This window comes from Hemitrygon akajei, unplaced genomic scaffold (genome assembly GCF_048418815.1).
Source record: "Hemitrygon akajei unplaced genomic scaffold, sHemAka1.3 Scf000231, whole genome shotgun sequence".
NCBI classification, from domain to species: Eukaryota; Metazoa; Chordata; class Chondrichthyes; order Myliobatiformes; family Dasyatidae; genus Hemitrygon; species Hemitrygon akajei.
In genome coordinates, this window is record NW_027332113.1 from 10001 (window position 1) to 27084 (window position 17084).

The 17084-nt window shown below is 52.1% G+C and overlaps 1 protein-coding gene and 1 non-coding gene across 5 annotated transcripts in view; one reads left to right on the forward strand and one right to left on the reverse strand.

The window, feature by feature from the left end:
- Positions 1–1048: 1048 nt before the first annotated feature.
- Positions 1049–1121, reverse strand: trnat-ugu (transfer RNA threonine (anticodon UGU)). The gene has a single exon. It is a non-coding gene; the product is annotated as a tRNA-Thr (tRNA).
- A 12770-nt stretch (positions 1122–13891) lies between these two features.
- LOC140724463 (ribonuclease inhibitor-like) overlaps positions 13892–17084 on the forward strand; it is a 35492-nt gene continuing 32299 nt past the window's right edge. For 2 of the 4 annotated variants that reach the window (XM_073038912.1, XM_073038911.1), the window contains exons 1-2: positions 13892–14308; positions 14391–14486. In XM_073038912.1, coding sequence (XP_072895013.1) covers positions 13898–14308; positions 14391–14486 — 507 coding nt within the window. In that variant the 5' untranslated portion in view covers positions 13892–13897. The other 2 variants (XM_073038913.1, XM_073038914.1) reach the window with 2 other exon arrangements.

Consider the following 17084-nt stretch of genomic DNA (forward strand, 5'->3'; position numbering starts at 1 on the left):
AAATACAACCAGTTGGAACGCTCTGTAGAGACCTGCGAAAGTCTTTGACAAGATGTTCCCACGCTCCCGGAGGAGCAGTGCACCGACATGCTGGGCCCAGGCAGGGCGGGTCCTTTCAGATCCATCCTCATGCCCGGGAACGTGAAACCGCTCGCCCGCCCCACAGCCGACCCCCTCGATGAGGACCGGGCCGCCTTCCTTCGCCTTCCCCTTCCTGAAGTCCGCAGTCGATCCCTGGCCCCCGCAGACGTTGAGTGTGGAAGGTGCTTGTTCCGACTGCACTCGGCCAGCTGATCTGCCGCCGTCTGAAACTCTGCTGTGAGCTCTGCCGAGCCACGCTGTCCAGTCGTGGGTGCAGAGAGAGAGGAGCGGTGGGGTTACGCACGCATCCCCGAGGCGCGCCGGCGAGGAGGGGCTGGTATTTCCGATCCGTGGTCCCCCGGTGGGTAAGGCAGGGATCCGGTTGCCGAGGGAGGTAGGGAGGCCCAGGTTTTGGGGCTTTTGTTGATTAGTTCTGAGGTGTGATCGGTAAACGGCAGCCTGACGCAGGCATCTCCGTTGTCCACGGGTGCGATGAGATGGACTCCCGGCCTCATAATCTTCCCCGTTATGACCTTGCACCTTGCTGTCTGCCTGCACTCCACTTCCTCTGCGGCTTTTGCACCTCATTCTGCGGTCTGTCATTGTTTTAGACCGCCAGGTGGGGGGGGGGGCAGAATGAGGCCATTCGGCCCATCTAGACCGCTCCTACCATTTCCCTCTCGGCCCCGCTCTCCGGCCTTCTCCCCGCCCCCATCCCTTCATGCCCTGACCAACGAAGAATCTATCAATCTCTGCTTTAAATACCCCCGATGACGTGGCCTCCGCAGCCACCGGTGGCAATGAATTCCACAGATGCACCACCCTCCGGCTGAGGAAATTTGCCGCTTTCCGCCTCAATGCGCGGTGCAGTAAATGAACGGACGATACACCAGGACCGTGACAAAAACAAACCCATTCCAACCGGTACAGACCCCGCCCGGGGGGCAGGGGCAGGAAAATGTCCGTGAGGCCCCAGTGAGATTCGAACTCACGACCCCTGGTTTACAAGACCAGTGCTCTAACCCCTGAGCTACGGAGCCTCCCTGTACACTCACCTCCCGACTCCACCTGTTATTGTCCTGCCGATCCGGGTGTGGCCCGCACAAACAGTGACGTCCTGAACGCTTCCAGAGTTCAGAGTGAATTCAGGATCAAACTGCACATCTGTCAGCGTGGGCACGGCACCCGGAGATCCATTTCCTTGCGGGCATTCACAACAGGCACAAAGGGGCACGGTGAGGAATCACACACACACACACACAAAGACCAACAAAAGAAGAGGGACTCTGCAAACACAGAAATTAACAAGTTCGGCTCAGCAGATCGGGGACAGCTGCTAACTCTCCGAGAACAAATCCCAAAACCGGGGATTCCCTGCGCTTATTTGGGACACTCTGCCTCCTAATCGGGACAGGGGACGGTTGCCGAGCGGTTTCCGACTGACGTCATGTGCGTGAGGGTGACGTGGCCGTCGGGCGCGACCCCGCGCTGAGAGCGAGCAGTTCGTGTTTTTTGCAGAGACTCGGGTCACTCGATGTTGCACTCCGAGAAGCCACACATTTTAATTCCACGTCCCATCCCCATTCTGATATTTCTATCCACGGCCTCCTCTACTGTCGAGATGAAGCCACACTCAGGTTGGAGGAACAACACCTGATATACCGGCTGGGTAGCCTCCAACCTGATGGCATGAACATTGACTTCTCCAACTTCCGTTAATGCCCCTCCTCCCCTTCTTACCCCATCCCTGACATATTTAGTTGTTTGCCTGTTCTCCATCTCCCGCTGGTGCTCCCCCCCTCCCCCTTTATTTCTCCCTAGGTCTCGCGTCCCATGATCCTTTCCCTCCTCCAGCTCTGTATCACTTTCGCCAATCACCTTTCCAGCTCGTAGCTTCATCCCACCCCCTCCGGTCTTCTATCATTTCGCATTTCAACCCTCCCCTCACTACTTTCAAATCTCTTAGTATCTTTCCTTCCAGTTAGTCCTGACGAAGGGTCTCGGCCCGAAACATCGACAGTGCTTCTCCTTATAGACGCTGCCCGCCCTGTTGTGTTCCACCAGCATTTTGTGTGTGTTTCATCAGGACTCACGAAGGGTCTCGGCCCGAAACGTCGACAGCGCTTCTCCCTATAGATGCTGCCTGGCCTGCTGTGTTCCACCAGCATTTTGTGTGTGTTTCATCAGGACTCACGAAGGGTCTCGGCCCGAAACGTCGACAGTGCTTCTCCTTATAGACGCTGCCCGCCCTGCTGTGTTCCACCAGCATTTTGTGTGTGTTTCATCAGGACTCACGAAGGGTCTCGGCCCGAAACGTCGACAGCGCTTCTCCCTATAGATGCTGCCTGGCCTGCTGTGTTCCACCAGCATTTTGTGTGTGTTTCATCAGGACTCACGAAGAGTCTCGGCCCGAAACGTCGACAGTGCTTCTCCCTGTAGATGCTGTCCGGCCTGCTGTGTTCCACCAGCATTTTGTGTGTGTTTCATCAGGACTCACGAAGGGTCTCGGCCCGAAACGTCGACAGTGCTTCTCCCTATAGATGCTGCCCGGCCTGCTGTGTTCCACCAGCATTTTGAGTAAGTTATAAACTTTATTGTTTTGTGACAGCAGTACATTAAAAAACTATAAATTACAATAAGTACATGTTTTTAAAAATTAAATTAAAGGAATACTGCAGAAAGAGAGGGAAATTTCAGGAAAGGAACTGCCTGATGAATTTCTGCCCCCTCTCGGCTTCCCAGAGTTCCCCCTGCTGCCCCGAGGGGGCGCTGTTTGACTGCGGATTCCTGCCACAGCGCCTGAACAGTCCGTTCAGTTCCGGACGGGGTTTGCGTTCCTGTCCGGCGCTGGACGGGCTGGGAGGGGGAACCCCGGATCTCCGACACCAGGCCCTGATGTAACTGCGGGTAGATCTCTCCGGTCTGTGTGCTGGGGCACCAGGCTGAGGGTAGCAGACACCAACAGAATCAACAAACTCATTCGTAAGGCCAGTGATGTTGTGGGGGTGGAACTGGACTCTCTGACGGTGGTGTCTGAAAAGAGGATGCTGTCACACACACTCACTCACACACACACATACACACACACTTACACACACACACTCAAACACACGCACTCACACACACTCTCTCACACACTCAGACACACACTCTCTCTCTCTCTCTCTCTCTCTCTCTCTCTCTCTCTCTCTCTCTCTCACACACACACACACACACACACACACACACACACAATTGCCGGAGGAACTCAGCAGGTCAGGCAGCATCTATGGAGGGGAATAAATAGACGATGTCCTTCACAGAGAGAAACCTACAGACTTGGAGGAAGAGCGAGGCGGAGAGAGGCGCGCAGAATGAGAGAGAAGAACCGGGACTCGAGGAGAGAGGGAGAGAGCGAACAAAAATCAGGTTTAATATCACCGTCATAAGTTATAAACTTTGTTGCTAGGTGACAGCTGTACAATGCCAAACATTAAAAAAACCCTATAAATTACAATAAGTACATATTTTTTAAATTAAATTAAAGGAATACTGCAGAAAGAGAGGGAAATTTCAGGAAAGGAACTGCCTGATGAATTTCTGCCCCCTCTCGGCTTCCCAGAGTTCCCCCTGCTGCCCCGAGGGGGCGCTGTTTGACTGCGGATTCCTGCCACAGCGCCTGAACGGACCGTTCAGTTCCGGACGGGGTTTGCGTTCCTGTCCGGCGCTGGACCGGCTGGGTGGGGGAACCCCGGATCTCCGACACCAGGCCCTGATGTAACTGCGGGTAGATCTCTCCGGTCCAACCCCCACCCCTCGTGATGAAAGGCCGAACGGATGCTGCTAATGAGAGAGATAATGAGAGAGAGATACCGAGAGAGAGATAATGAGAGAGAGATAACGAGAGAGAGATAACGAGAGAGAGAATGAGAGAGATACCGAGAGAGATAATGAGAGAGAGATAACGAGAGAGAGATAATGAGAGAGAGATTCCGAGAGAGATACCGAGAGAGAGATAATGAGAGAGAGATAAGGGAGAGCCATTCAAAATGCTAATGAGAGAGATAATGAGAGAGATAAGGGAGAGCCATTCAAAATGCTAATGAGAGAGATAATGAGAGAGATAAGGGAGAGAGAGAATGAGAGAGAGATAACGACAGAGATAAGGGAGAGCCATTCAAAATGCTAATGAGAGAGATAATGAGAGAGAGAATGAGAGAGAGATAACGACAGAGATAAGGGAGAGCCATTCAAAATGCTAATGAGAGAGATAAGGGAGAGCCATTCAAAATGCTAACGAGAGAGAGATAAGGGAGAGCCATTCAAAATGCTAATGAGAGAGATAATGAGAGAGATAAGGGAGAGAGAGAATGAGAGAGAGATAACGAGAGAGATAAGGGAGAGCCATTCAAAATGCTAATGAGAGAGATAATGAGAGAGAGATAAGGGAGAGCCATTCAAAATGCTAATGAGAGAGATAAGGGAGAGAGAGATTGAGAGAGAGATAACGAGAGAGATAAGGGAGAGCCATTCAAAATGGTGATGAGAGAGATAATGAGAGAGAGATATGGGAGAGCCATTCAAAATGGTGATGAGAGAGAGATAGAGAGAGAGACAGAGAGACAGTGAGAGAGAGAGGGAGAGAGAGATAGAGAGAGAGAGACAGGGGGGGGGAGAGAGACAGTGACAGTGAGAGAGAGGGAGATAGAGATAGAGAGAGAGAGGGAGAGAGAGAGAGGGGGAGAGACAGACAGTGAGAGAGAGGGAGAGAGAGATAGAGAGAGAGGGAGATAGAGAGAGAGAAAGAAAGAGGGAGATAGAGAGAGACAGTGAGAGAGAGGTTAGAGAGAGAGAGAGCAAGAGATGGAGAGACAGAGAGACAGTGAGAGAGAGGGAGATAGAGATAGAGAGAGAGAGAGACTGAGAGAGAGAGGGAGAGAGCGAGAGAGAGGGAGAGGGAGAGAGAGAGGGAGAGAGAGAGAGAGAGAGAGAGAGAGAGAATGAATTCAGTATTTTGGCATCTGCACTGATACTGCCACGGATATTTTGCTTTGAACCTGAACTGCTCATGAACACTCCTGCAACAGACAGCAGGAAGTGGTGAAGTTTGATGGACAGGTGATACCCCATCGGGGGGAATAGCGGGTTTGCTAAGACACAGGCAGACACGCCACGAGACCCTGGAGAGAGCATTGTGCCCCCACAAGTTGGTGGGAGTTCGCAGGACCGATTCGCGGGAATCGGACAGCGGCTCACAGGGTGTAAAGGTACGACGGGTGGGGACCTGTTGTGTGTCCACCCTTGGCTGGGTGACCGGTTCACCTCGGAAGAACGGTCGCATCTGGGACGGAGGGGTCACAGTCGGTGACCACAAACGGGACAAGAAGACAATGGAAGGTTTGCCTGAAATTTCAGCTGTATCTCTCTCACTCTCTCTCTCTCTCTCCAACTGTACCACTACAACTACCTCGAACTACACTAAACTGAACTCTGCTTCACGGGAAGACTGATCATTTACCCCTAGACTTCGATAGAGCTTGGCCGATTCCTATTCCCATATTTCTGTGTTTCTGTGTATATTATCATTGCCAACCTGTTGCATTAATAACAATAGACAGAGGCAACGGGAATTGAACAGCGGAGAAATAAACGAGAGTGAGGGATGGAGTGAGAGACACCCACACAGACGTAGGTCTGTCCTGGGTGTCTGGGGATTAACCGATTTGCCCGGAGAACTTGTACAGACTCCAGGGGCCGGAAAATGTTAACGAGGTTCCCCGTGGGATTTGAACCCAGGACCCTGGGGTTACCAGACCGGCGCTCTAACCGCTGAGCCGTGGAGCTGGCGTCTGCTGTCGTTGGGTGACGTCATTGGGAGAAACGCACCTCATTCACAACCTCCGACATTGAGTCGGGGTTTGGCTTTAAGAGGCGCCTCTGACGTGATGACGTTGTGACGTCAATCAATGTACGATCATGTATTTTGGTTGAAGGGGCGACAGTGCAGACGAGTGTCTAAATGGGGAGAAAAATCAAACGTCAGAGGTGCAGAGGGGCTTAGGAGTCCTCATGCTAGACCCCCAGAAGGTGAATTCACAGGCTGAGTCTGTGGTAAAGAAGGCAAATGCAATGTTGGCCTTTATTTCAGTGAGAATAGAATATAAAAGCAAGGAAATAACGCTGAGCTTTTATAAGACACGGGCCAAGGTCGCACTTGGAGTGTTGTCAACAGTTTTGGGCCCCATATCCCAGAAAGGATGTGTTGTCGTTGGGGAGAGTCCAGAGGAGGTTCACAAGGATGATTCTGGGAGTGAAGGGGTTAACCTATGAGGAGCGTTTGGCAGCTTTGGGCCTGAACTCACTGGAATTTAGAAGAATGCGGGGATGGTTTCTCATTGAAACCCACTGAATGATGAAAGGACCAGATATGGGGGATGTGGAGAGGGTGTTTCCTCTGGTGGGGGTATCCAGAACCAGAGGGCACAGCCTCAAAGTTGAGGGGCGACTCTGTAGAACAGAGGTGAGGAGGGATTATTTTAGCCGGAGAGTGGCGACTCTGTAGAACGGAGGTGAGGAGGGATTATTTTAGCCGGAGAGTGGTGAATCTGTGGAACGGAGGTGAGGAGGGATTATTTTAGCCGGAGAGTGGTGACTCTGTAGAACGGAGGTGAGGAGGGATTATTTTAGCCGGAGAGTGGTGAATCTGTGGAACGGAGGTGAGGAGGGATTATTTTAGCCGGAGAGTGGTGAATCTGTGGAACGGAGGTGAGGAGGGATTATTTTAGCCGGAGAGTGGTGAATCTGTGGAACGGAGGTGAGGAGGGATTATTTTAGCCGGAGAGTGGTGAATCTGTGGAACGGAGGTGAGGAGGGATTATTTTAGCCGGAGAGTGGTGACTCTGTAGAACGGAGGTGAGGAGGGATTATTTTAGCCGGAGAGTGGTGAATCTGTGGAACGGAGGTGAGGAGGGATTATTTTAGCCGGAGAGTGGCGAACCTGTGGAACGGAGGTGAGGAGGGATTATTTTAGCCGGAGAGTGGCGAACCTGTGGAACGGAGGTGAGGAGGGATTATTTTAGCCGGAGAATGCTGAATCTGTGGAATGCTCCGCCACAGACTGCGGTGGAGGCCGAGTCCCCGTGTGTACTTTAGGCGGAAGCTGATGGTTTCCTGACCGGTCGGGGCATTGAAGGACACGGGGAGAAGGCAGGTGTACGGGGTTGAGTGGGATCCGGGATTGGCCATGTTGGAATGGTGGAGCAGGCTCGATGGGCTGAACGGTCTCATCCTGCTCCCGTGTCTTCTGGCCTGAGGATCTCCGCCATCCCGGTCGCACTCTCTTCTCACTGCTGCCGTCAGGAATGAGGTGCTGGAGCCTTGGGATTCACACCACCAGGCTCCGGAACTGTTAATAGTCTTAGCACGCAGATCTGCAGCTGGATCTTCAGCTTCCTCACAGGCAGGACCCAGGCTGTAAAGATAGGGGACAAGCTATCATCTACAATCACTCTGAGCACCAGTGCCCCACAAGGCTGTGTACTCAGCCCCCTGATGTACTCACTGTACACCCATGATTGTGTAGCCAAGTTTCCATCAAATTCAATATATAAGTTTGCTGATGACACCACAATTGTAGGCCGTATCTCGGGTAGTGATGAGTCTGAGTACAGAGAGGAAATTAAGAACCTGGTGGCACGGTGCGAAGACAATAACCTATCCCTCAACGTCAGCAAGACGGAGGAATTGGTTGTTGACTTCAGGAGGAGTAGCGGACCGCACGACCCCAGCTACATCGGTGGTGCTCAGGTGGAACAGGTCAATAGCTTTAAGTTCCTCGGGGTGAATATCACAAATGACCTGACTTGGTCTCACCAAGCAGAGTCCACTGCCAAGAAGGCCCACTTCTTGAGAAAGCTGAAGAAATTTGGCCTGTCCCCTAAAACCCTCACTAATTTTTATAGATGCACTGTGGAAAGCATTCTTCGAGGGTGCATCACAACCTGGTATGGAAGTTGTCCTGTCCAAGACTGGAAGAAGCTGCAGAAGATCGTGAACACAGCCCAGCACATGACACAAACCAATCTTCCGTCCTTGGACTCACTTTACACCGCACACTGTCGGAGCAGTGCTGCCAGGATAATCAAGGACACGACCCACCCAGCCAACACACTTTTTGTCCCTCTTCCCTCCGGGAGAAGGTTCCGGAGCTTGAAGATTCGTACGGCCGGATTTGGGAACAGCTTCTTTCCAACTGTGGTAAGACTGCTGAACGGATCCTGACCCGGATCTGGGCCGTACCTTCCAAATATCCGGACCTGACTTTCCCTTTTCTATTTATGATTTATAATTTAAATTTTTATCATATTTACTATCGATTTGTACTCCAGGGAGCGCGAAGCGCAGAATCAAATATCGCTGTGATGGTTGTACGCTCTAGTATCAATTATTTGGTGACAATAGAGTGAGTAAGTAAGTAATATTCCCCAAACTTCAGGCTCCTGAACCAACATTTACTTGCTCCACCATTGAAATATTCCCACACACCATGCACACACTTTCAAGGACAGGTCATCTCATTATTATTATTGTGACTTCCGGTCAGCCCTGGTTGGCCGCTGATCCCGTCCATCTTCCTCTGCATAACCTCACTCGTGGAGGCGTGTGACGTACCCCTGTCACTCACGGATCCCCGCCCCGCCCCCCCCGTCACCCGGGGAACCGCCGCTGGACCGGCGCCCACGCGGCCCCTCCCCCTCTGACGTCAGCCACGCGCTGCCCGGCACGTGCAACCGCCGCGTTTAAAGTCAACCACTCCGTGCCTGATCGCCGGCCGGCCGCGAGCTCTCGGCGGACTCCTGTTGGTGGAGGCCGACGTCAATCAAAGGGCTGCGACAAATGAGAGAGCGAGGCCCGGCCGGCGAGTGGGCGGAGACGCCGCCGGGGGATACAGAGCGCATGCGCGGCCGGCTGAAAGCGCGGGAAAGGGGGTTTGAGGGAGATTTGGAGGGACAAGGAGGTTCAAAGGAGAGAGAGAGAGTTTGAGGGAGGGCGGGTTTTGAGGGAGAGGGAGAGTTGAGGGGCAAGGAGGTTTTGAGTGGGTGAGAGTTTGAAGGGCGAGGAGATTTCTGGAGAGTTAGAGTGCGTGGGAGCGGAGGTTTTGATGGAGTGAGAGTTTGCGGGCTGAGGTGGTTTTGGGGGAGTGAGAGTGAGGGCTGAGGTGGTTTTGGGGGAGTGAGAGAGTTTGAGGGCTGAGGTGGTTTTGGGGGAGTGAGAGTGTTTGAGGGCTGAGGTGGTTTTGGGGGAGTGAGAGTTTGCGGGCTGAGGTGGTTTTGGGGGAGTGAGAGTGAGGGCTGAGGTGGTTTTGGGGGAGTGAGAGTGTTTGAGGGCTGAGGTGGTTTTGGGGGAGTGAGAGTGAGGGCTGAGGTGGTTTTGGGGGAGTGAGAGAGTTTCAGGGAGGTTTGAAGCAGTGAGAGAATCTGAGGGAGGGAAGGTTTTAACGTTTCAGCGGGAGTTTGAGGGAGAAGGAGGTTTTGAGTGGGTGAGAGTTAGAGTGCGTGGGAGCGGAGGTTTTGGGGGAGTGAGAGTGTTTGAGGGCTGAGGTGGTTTTGGGGGAGTGAGAGTGTTTGAGGGCTGAGGTGGTTTTGGGGGAGTGAGAGTGTTTGAGGGCTGAGGTGGTTTTGGGGGAGTGAGAGTGTTTGAGGGCTGAGGTGGTTTTGGGGGAGTGAGAGTGTTTGAGGGCTGAGGTGGTTTTGGGGGAGTGAGAGTGAGGGCTGAGGTGGTTTTGGGGGAGTGAGAGAGTTTGAGGGCTGAGGTGGTTTTGGGGGAGTGAGAGTGTTTGAGGGCTGAGGTGGTTTTGGGGGAGTGAGAGTGTTTGAGGGCTGAGGTGGTTTTGGGGGAGTGAGAGTGTTTGAGGGCTGAGGTGGTTTTGGGGGAGTGAGAGTGAGGGCTGAGGTGGTTTTGGGGGAGTGAGAGTGTTTGAGGGCTGAGGTGGTTTTGGGGGAGTGAGAGTGAGGGCTGAGGTGGTTTTGGGGGAGTGAGAGAGTTTCAGGGAGGTTTGAAGCAGTGAGAGAATCTGAGGGAGGGAAGGTTTTAACGTTTCAGCGGGAGTTTGAGGGAGAAGGAGGTTTTGAGTGGGTGAGAGTTTGAAGGGCGAGAAGATTTCAGGGGAGGGAGAGAGTGTGGCAGTGGAGGGTTTGAGGGAGTGGGGGATTTTGAGGGATGTGGATATTTGGGGGGAGTGAGAGACTTTGAGGGATTTTTTTGGGGAGTGTGAGTTGGAGGGACGAGGAGGGTTTGGGGGAGTGAGAGTATGAAGGACATAGAGCAGACAGACAGGAGGGGTGCGAGACTGAGGAATGGGAGGCTTTGGCAGAGTTTAAGGAACAGGGAGGTTTTGGGGGAGAAGACAGTCTGAAGGATGAAGCGGTTTGGGGGAGTGAGAATTTGAGGGATCAGGCAGTTTTGGGAGGGTTTGAGGGACGGGAGGTTTGAAGGAGTGAGAGTTTTAAGGTTGCAGGAGAGTTTGAGGGACAGAGGATTTGAGTGGGTGAGAGTTTGAAGGTCAAGAAGATTTCAGGGGAGTGAGAGGTGTGGCAGTGGAAGTTTTTGAAGGGAGTTGGAGATTTAGTGGGATGTGAATATTTGGAGGGAGTGAGAGACTTTGAGGGATGGGGTGCTCTTTGGGGAGTGCGAGTTTGAGGGATGAGGAGGGTTTGGGGGACTGCTTGAGGGACTGGAAGCTTTTGGAGGAGTCTGAGACTTTAAAGAATGGGGGGGTTTGGCAGAATTTGAGGGATGGAGGTTTGGGGGAGTGAGGGAGTTTGAGGGATGAGGCGGTTTGGAATAGTGTGAGAGTTTTGGGGGGGAGGGAGGGTTTGGGGGAGTGAGAGTTTGAGGGTCTGGGAGGGTTTGAGGGAGAAGACGTGTTTGAGGGATAGGGAGGGTTTGGGGCAGTGATTGAGGTGACTTGATAGAGGTGTGTAGGATTATGAGTGTCACGGATAGAGGGGACAGTCAGAGCCTTTTCCCCAGGGTGGCAATGGTCAATATTTGAGGACATCTGTTGGTGGTGAGTGGAGGAGAGTTTCGGGGAGATTTCAGTCTGGTTATTTTACAGAGAGATCGTTCGGTGCCGGGACTGCACTGCCGGGTGGTGGGAGAGGACGATACAATTGGGGCATTTACGAGACTCTCAGATCGACACATGGGTGGAAGGGAAATGGAGAGTTATGGGCTGTGTAGGAGGGAAGGTTCATACAGGTCAGCACCACATTGTGGGCTGAATGGCCTGTACGGTGCTGTACCGTTCGATGTTCACTGTGAGGCTTGGGCAGCTGTGACTGGTGGGATGCTGAGGGATCGGTGCTGGAGATCCCGGTCGTTCACTCTGTTTCCCTGTGGATGCTGAGGATTTCCAGCAGCCCTCCTTTTGAATTAACCCTGAATCTTGTGCCTGGATCCTCTCCCCACAGACACTGTCCAGTCTGAGTTTCCAGCTCCCGATGTCATTATTTCAGACCTGAATCGTTCTCTCTGTGTCTCTGTTCACAGACACTGTCCAGTCTGAGAGTTTCCAGCACCCGATGTCGTTATTTCAGACCTGAATCGTTCTCTCTGTGTCTCTGTTCACAGACACTGTCCAGTCTGAGAGTTTCCAGCACCCGATGTGGTTATTTCAGACCTGAATCGTTCTCTCTGTGTCTCCCCACAGACACTGTCCAGTCTGAGAGTTTCCAGCACCCAATGTCGTTATTTCAGACCTGAATCGTTCTATCTCTCTCTCTGTTCACAGACACTGTCCAGTCTGAGAGTTTCCAGCACCCGATGTCGTTATTTCAGACCTGAATCGTTCTCTCTGTGTCTCTGTTCACAGACACTGTCCAGTCTGAGAGTTTCCAGCACCCAATGTCGTTATTTCAGACCTGAATCGTTCTCTCTGTGTCTCTGTTCACAGACACTGTCCAGTCTGAGAGTTTCCAGCACCCGATGTCGTTATTTCAGACCTGAATCGTTCTCTCTGTGTCTCTGTTCACAGACACCGTCCAGTCTGAGAGTTTCCAGCACCCGATGTCGTTATTTCAGACCTGAATCGTTCTCTCTGTGTCTCTGTTCACAGACACTGTCCAGTCTGAGAGTTTCCAGCACCCGATGTCGTTATTTCAGACCTGAATCCTTCTCTCTGTTCACAGACACTGTCCAGTCTGAGAGTTTCCAGCACCCAATGTCGTTATTTCAGACCTGAATCGTTCTCTCTGTGTCTCTGTTCACAGACACTGTCCAGTCTGAGAGTTTCCAGCACCCGATGTCATTATTTCAGACCTGAATCGTTCTCTCTGTGTCTCTGTTCACAGACACTGTCCAGTCTGAGAGTTTCCAGCACCCGATGTTGTTATTTCAGACCTGAATCGTTCTCTCTGTGTCTCCCCACAGACACTGTCCAGTCTGAGAGTTTCCAGCACCCGATGTTGTTATTTCAGACCTGAATCGTTCTCTCTGTGTCTCTGTTCACAGGCACTGTCCAGTCTGAGAGTTTCCAGCACCCGATGTCGTTATTTCAGACCTGAATCGTTCTCTCTGTGTCTCTGTTCACAGACACTGTCCAGTCTGAGAGTTTCCAGCACCCGATGTTGTTATTTCAGACCTGAATCGTTCTCTCTGTGTCTCTGTTCACAGACACTGTCCAGTCTGAGAGTTTCCAGCACCCGATGTTGTTATTTCAGACCTGAATCGTTCTCTCTGTGTCTCTGTTCACAGACACTGTCAAGTCTGAGAGTTTCCAGCACCCGATGTGGTTATTTCAGACCTGAATCCTTCTCTCTGTGTCTCTGTTCACAGACACTGTCCAGTCTGAGAGTTTCCAGCACCCGATGTTGTTATTTCAGACCTTATACGGTCATGGGCAGAACGTGGAGACTCCACACAGACAGCACCTGATATCAGGATCGAACCCACGTCCCCAGAGTGTGCAGCATGACTGGAGGTGTTTTTATCAGAGGAATTGGTGTATCTCGGGATGGTATGAAGGACCACGTGGTCCCCAGTTAATTCCAGTGACCCCTGGAGATGTTCACTGGGCTTCAGGTGACCCCTCAGTAATCAGAGTTAGTTCAGCCGCTGCACCATGCACCGTCCCGGATAATCATTCACCAGCTTCCCTGTCAGCCAGATAAACCGGCCTGGTGGATCGGCCCAGTGTGGTGGGAACCGTCTGATGATGGGTCTGTCTGGGTGGTGTTGGGAATCTGACCCAATGTGTCTGCTGTCTGGGACGGGTGAAGGTACGGGGACAGACAGAAGGAAACCATTTCCTCCTGTGGCCCGGACCTGAAGAAGGGAGAGTGAGACCTTCTATTGGAGACGGGCTGTACAGGGGTGAAGACAGGAAACTGAGCACTGGAGATCAGGGTTGCTTTCACCCAAAAGCCCATCCTGTCACACCCAGTCCTGGTTACAGCACAGCCAGATCTCAGCAATCCCTCCTGTACCTGGCACCTTATCATCTCCACATCCCCTGTTTTATTGCAGGGTTTTTTTGAAAAGCGCTCATCCTCAATAAATATTTAACCACCTTTCCCACAGCTGTTCTGAAACACGTTTCATTTCCCAGTATCAGACTGACCCAGGCTCTGCATTCTTGGTTCATTCAGATTTATTTAATCCCTGCTCTTGGGGAAATTGGCTGCTGGGGACCCTTCCCCCTTGCAGTACAGCAGCTGTGATTAATATCCCTTCCTCGGTGGAGTTGCTGTGTGTTCAGTGGGCAAACTCTGTACTGCAGGAGTTCAGCAGATCATCGAAAGTGAAAGTAATTTGAACCAGGAAGTGTTGTTTGTGTAAAATGGCTTTCAGACAGCAGGTAGAGAGTTTAGTGGAGGAGGTACTTTGCCCTGTCTGCCTTGTTTTCTTCACCAATCCAGTAACACTCGACTGTGGACACAACTTCTGCCTCTCCTGTATCACACAGAGTTGGGAAAAGGAGGGGAGAAACTGCTGTCCGGAATGTCGAGAGGAGTTCTCAGACCGATCCCTCAGGGTAAATCGGGCCCTGGCAAGTCTGGCTGGAAAAGCTCAACAATTAAACCTGAACTGGACAGAGACGGAGATGAGATCTCAGTGTGAGAAACATCGGGAGGAACTGAAGCTGTTTTGTGACACGGACCAGCAACTGGTCTGTGTGATTTGTAGAGACGCGAGGGAACACAGGTCTCACAGCTTAATACCGATTGAAGAAGCTGTTGAGATTTACAAGGTAAATACAAACAGACTTTGATCTCTTGGAAATTTACAGTAATCTGATTTTACTGACATTTTCCTCTTGAACCCAATCCCAGTGTCAAGTTAAATCGTCCTTCGCATCTCTGACAGAGAAGAAATCTGCCATCCAGGAGTTGGAACGGCGACAGAAAGAGAAGATTTCTGGAGTGAGGGTGAGACCTGCTTCCAGTTTAATGGGTCTGTGTGGTTTAATGAGGCACCCAATTCACTCTCAGTACCAACTGCCCCACCCCCTCAGTGCAACACGTAAATGAAGAACACAGACTATCGCTGTGTACTTCCACTCCTTGTCCTGCACCTACCATCCACACCTCCACACACCACCTGCTATCCTCCCAATCTTCACCTCCCCCCCCAGCCCCCACCTTCCACCAACTCCCCAGTCATCATGGACTCTCCTTCAGTACTGAGAAGGGCTCTGGGGAAACTCAGACACGGCAAGGCAGTCGGACCGGACGGTGTGAGTCCCAAGGTCCTGAAGGAGTGTGCTGAGCAGCCGTGTGGAGTTCTCCAGCGCATTTTCAATCCGAGTCTCAGCCCAGGATGGGTCTCGACTGCGGAAAAAGTCATGTGTGGCCAAGCAAAAGTCTTGAATGACTGCCGTCCAGTGGCCGTGACCCTCACACTTCATGAAGACTCTAGAGAGGCTGGTCCCCGCTCGCCTCCGACCCCTGATCGGTTCAGATCTCGATCCTTTGCAGTTTGCCTACCGGGAGCACACTGGAGTCAACGATGCTGTCTACCTGCCAAATGGAGCCTACTCCCGTTTGGATATGCAGGGCAGCACTGTAAGGATCGTGCTTTTTGATTTCTCGAGTGCCTTTAATACCATACAGCCCTCGTTGCTGGGGGGAAGGACTCCATTCAGTGCAGGTTGGCACTTCCACTGTTTCCAGGATCATGGGCTACCTGACTGGAAAAGGTCCCAGTTTGTTCGGCTTCACAGCTGTGTGTCATAGACACGGCCATAAGCAACACGGGGGCCCCATGGGGCACCGTCATGGCTCCCTTCCTGTTTACCCTGGACTGTAGATACAACACTTGACAAATTTGACAAATGGTGCAGGCTGAGTCACCTGCCGCTCGGCATCAGTGGGACAAAGGAGATGCTGCTGGACTTGAGGAAGCCCAACTCCCTGTTACTATTGATGGTGAGGAGGTGAGGACCTACAGGTACCCGGGGGTTCAGCTGGAGGACAGGCTCGAGTGAAGTCCCTGAGGAGACTGAGATCTCCTTTGGAGATCCTTTGGAGTGTGCAGGCCTCTCCTTCACACGTTCTACCGGTCTGTTGTCGGCAGTACGATCTTTTATGTGGTGGTGTTGTGCGGAAGTGGTGTCAATATGGGCGATGCCAACAGGTTCAATACACTGATTAGAGTGTCTGGCTGTGTTATTGGAGTCAAACTGGACACAATGGAGGCTGTGCAAGAACGAAGGCCATCGTTGGACTGGACTGAGTCAGAGTGAGACGGGTTCGGCGTGAACAGACAGAGGCGAGAGTAAGCTTTTGTTTTGTTGAGAGTAGAGGGAATGCCAGGCAGGATGTTGGAATGCTCCTCTTGCAGGATGTGGGAAGTCAGGGAGACATCCAGTGTCCCTGACAACAACACCTGCAAGAAGTGCATCCAGCTGCAGCTCCTAACAAACCGTGTTAAGGAACTGGAGCAGGAGCCGGATGACCGCTGGATCATTCGGGAGAATGAGGAGTTTATAGATAGTAGATACAGGGAGGTAGTTACGCCAAAGGAGCAGCGCACAGGTAATTGGGTTACTATCAGGCGAGGGAAGGGGAAAGGGCAGGCAGAGCAGGGCTCCCCTGTGGCCATTCCCCTCAACAACAAGTATACTGATTTGGAAACTGTTGGGGGTGATGGCTTACCTGGGACAAGCTGTGGCAGCCGGATCTCTGGCACTGAGTCTGGTTCTGCACTGCAGAAGGGAGGGGGGAAGAAGAGGAGAGCGGTAGTGAAAGGGGACTCGATAGTTAGAGGTACAGGTAGGAGGTTCTGTAGTCGTGACAGAGTCTCCCGGATGGTTTGTTGCCTCCCGGGTGCCAGGGTCAGGGATGTCTCTGATCGCGTGCACAGCATTCTGACATGGGAGGTTGAAAAACCAGATGTCATGGTACACATCGGTACCAATGACGTAGGAAGAAAGAGTGAGGAGGTCCTGAGGAGTGAGTATAGAGAGCTTGGTAGGAAGTTAAAAAGCAGGACCTCGAGGGTGGTAATCTCAGGATTGTTACCTGTGCTACGTGCCAGTGAGGGTAAGAGTAGGATGGTCTGGAAGATGAACACGTGGCTGAGGTACTGGTGTAGGGAGCAGGGTTTCAGATTTCAGGGTCATTGGGACCTCTTCTGGGGCAGGTGGGTCCTGTACAAGAGAGATGGGTTACACCTGAACTACAGGGGGACCAATATCCTTGCAGGGAGGTTTGTCAGTGCTATGCGGGGGGGGGGGGGGGGTGGAGAGGAGGTGTTTGAACTGGATTTGCAGGGGGATGGGAACCAGAGTAGCTAGTGGAGCAGGGGTGAAAATAAATGGTGTTAAAGGTTCATGCAAAGTCACAAATAGAAGGGTTGTGAGTGGTGGTAATAATCTTCTGAGGTGTGTCTATTTCAATGTGAGGAGTATTGTGGGGAAAGCTGACGAGCTGAGGGCGTGGATTGACACGTAGAATTATGACATTGTAGCCGTTAGTGAAACTTGGCTACAGGAGGGGCAGGACTGGCAGCTCAATGTTCCAGGG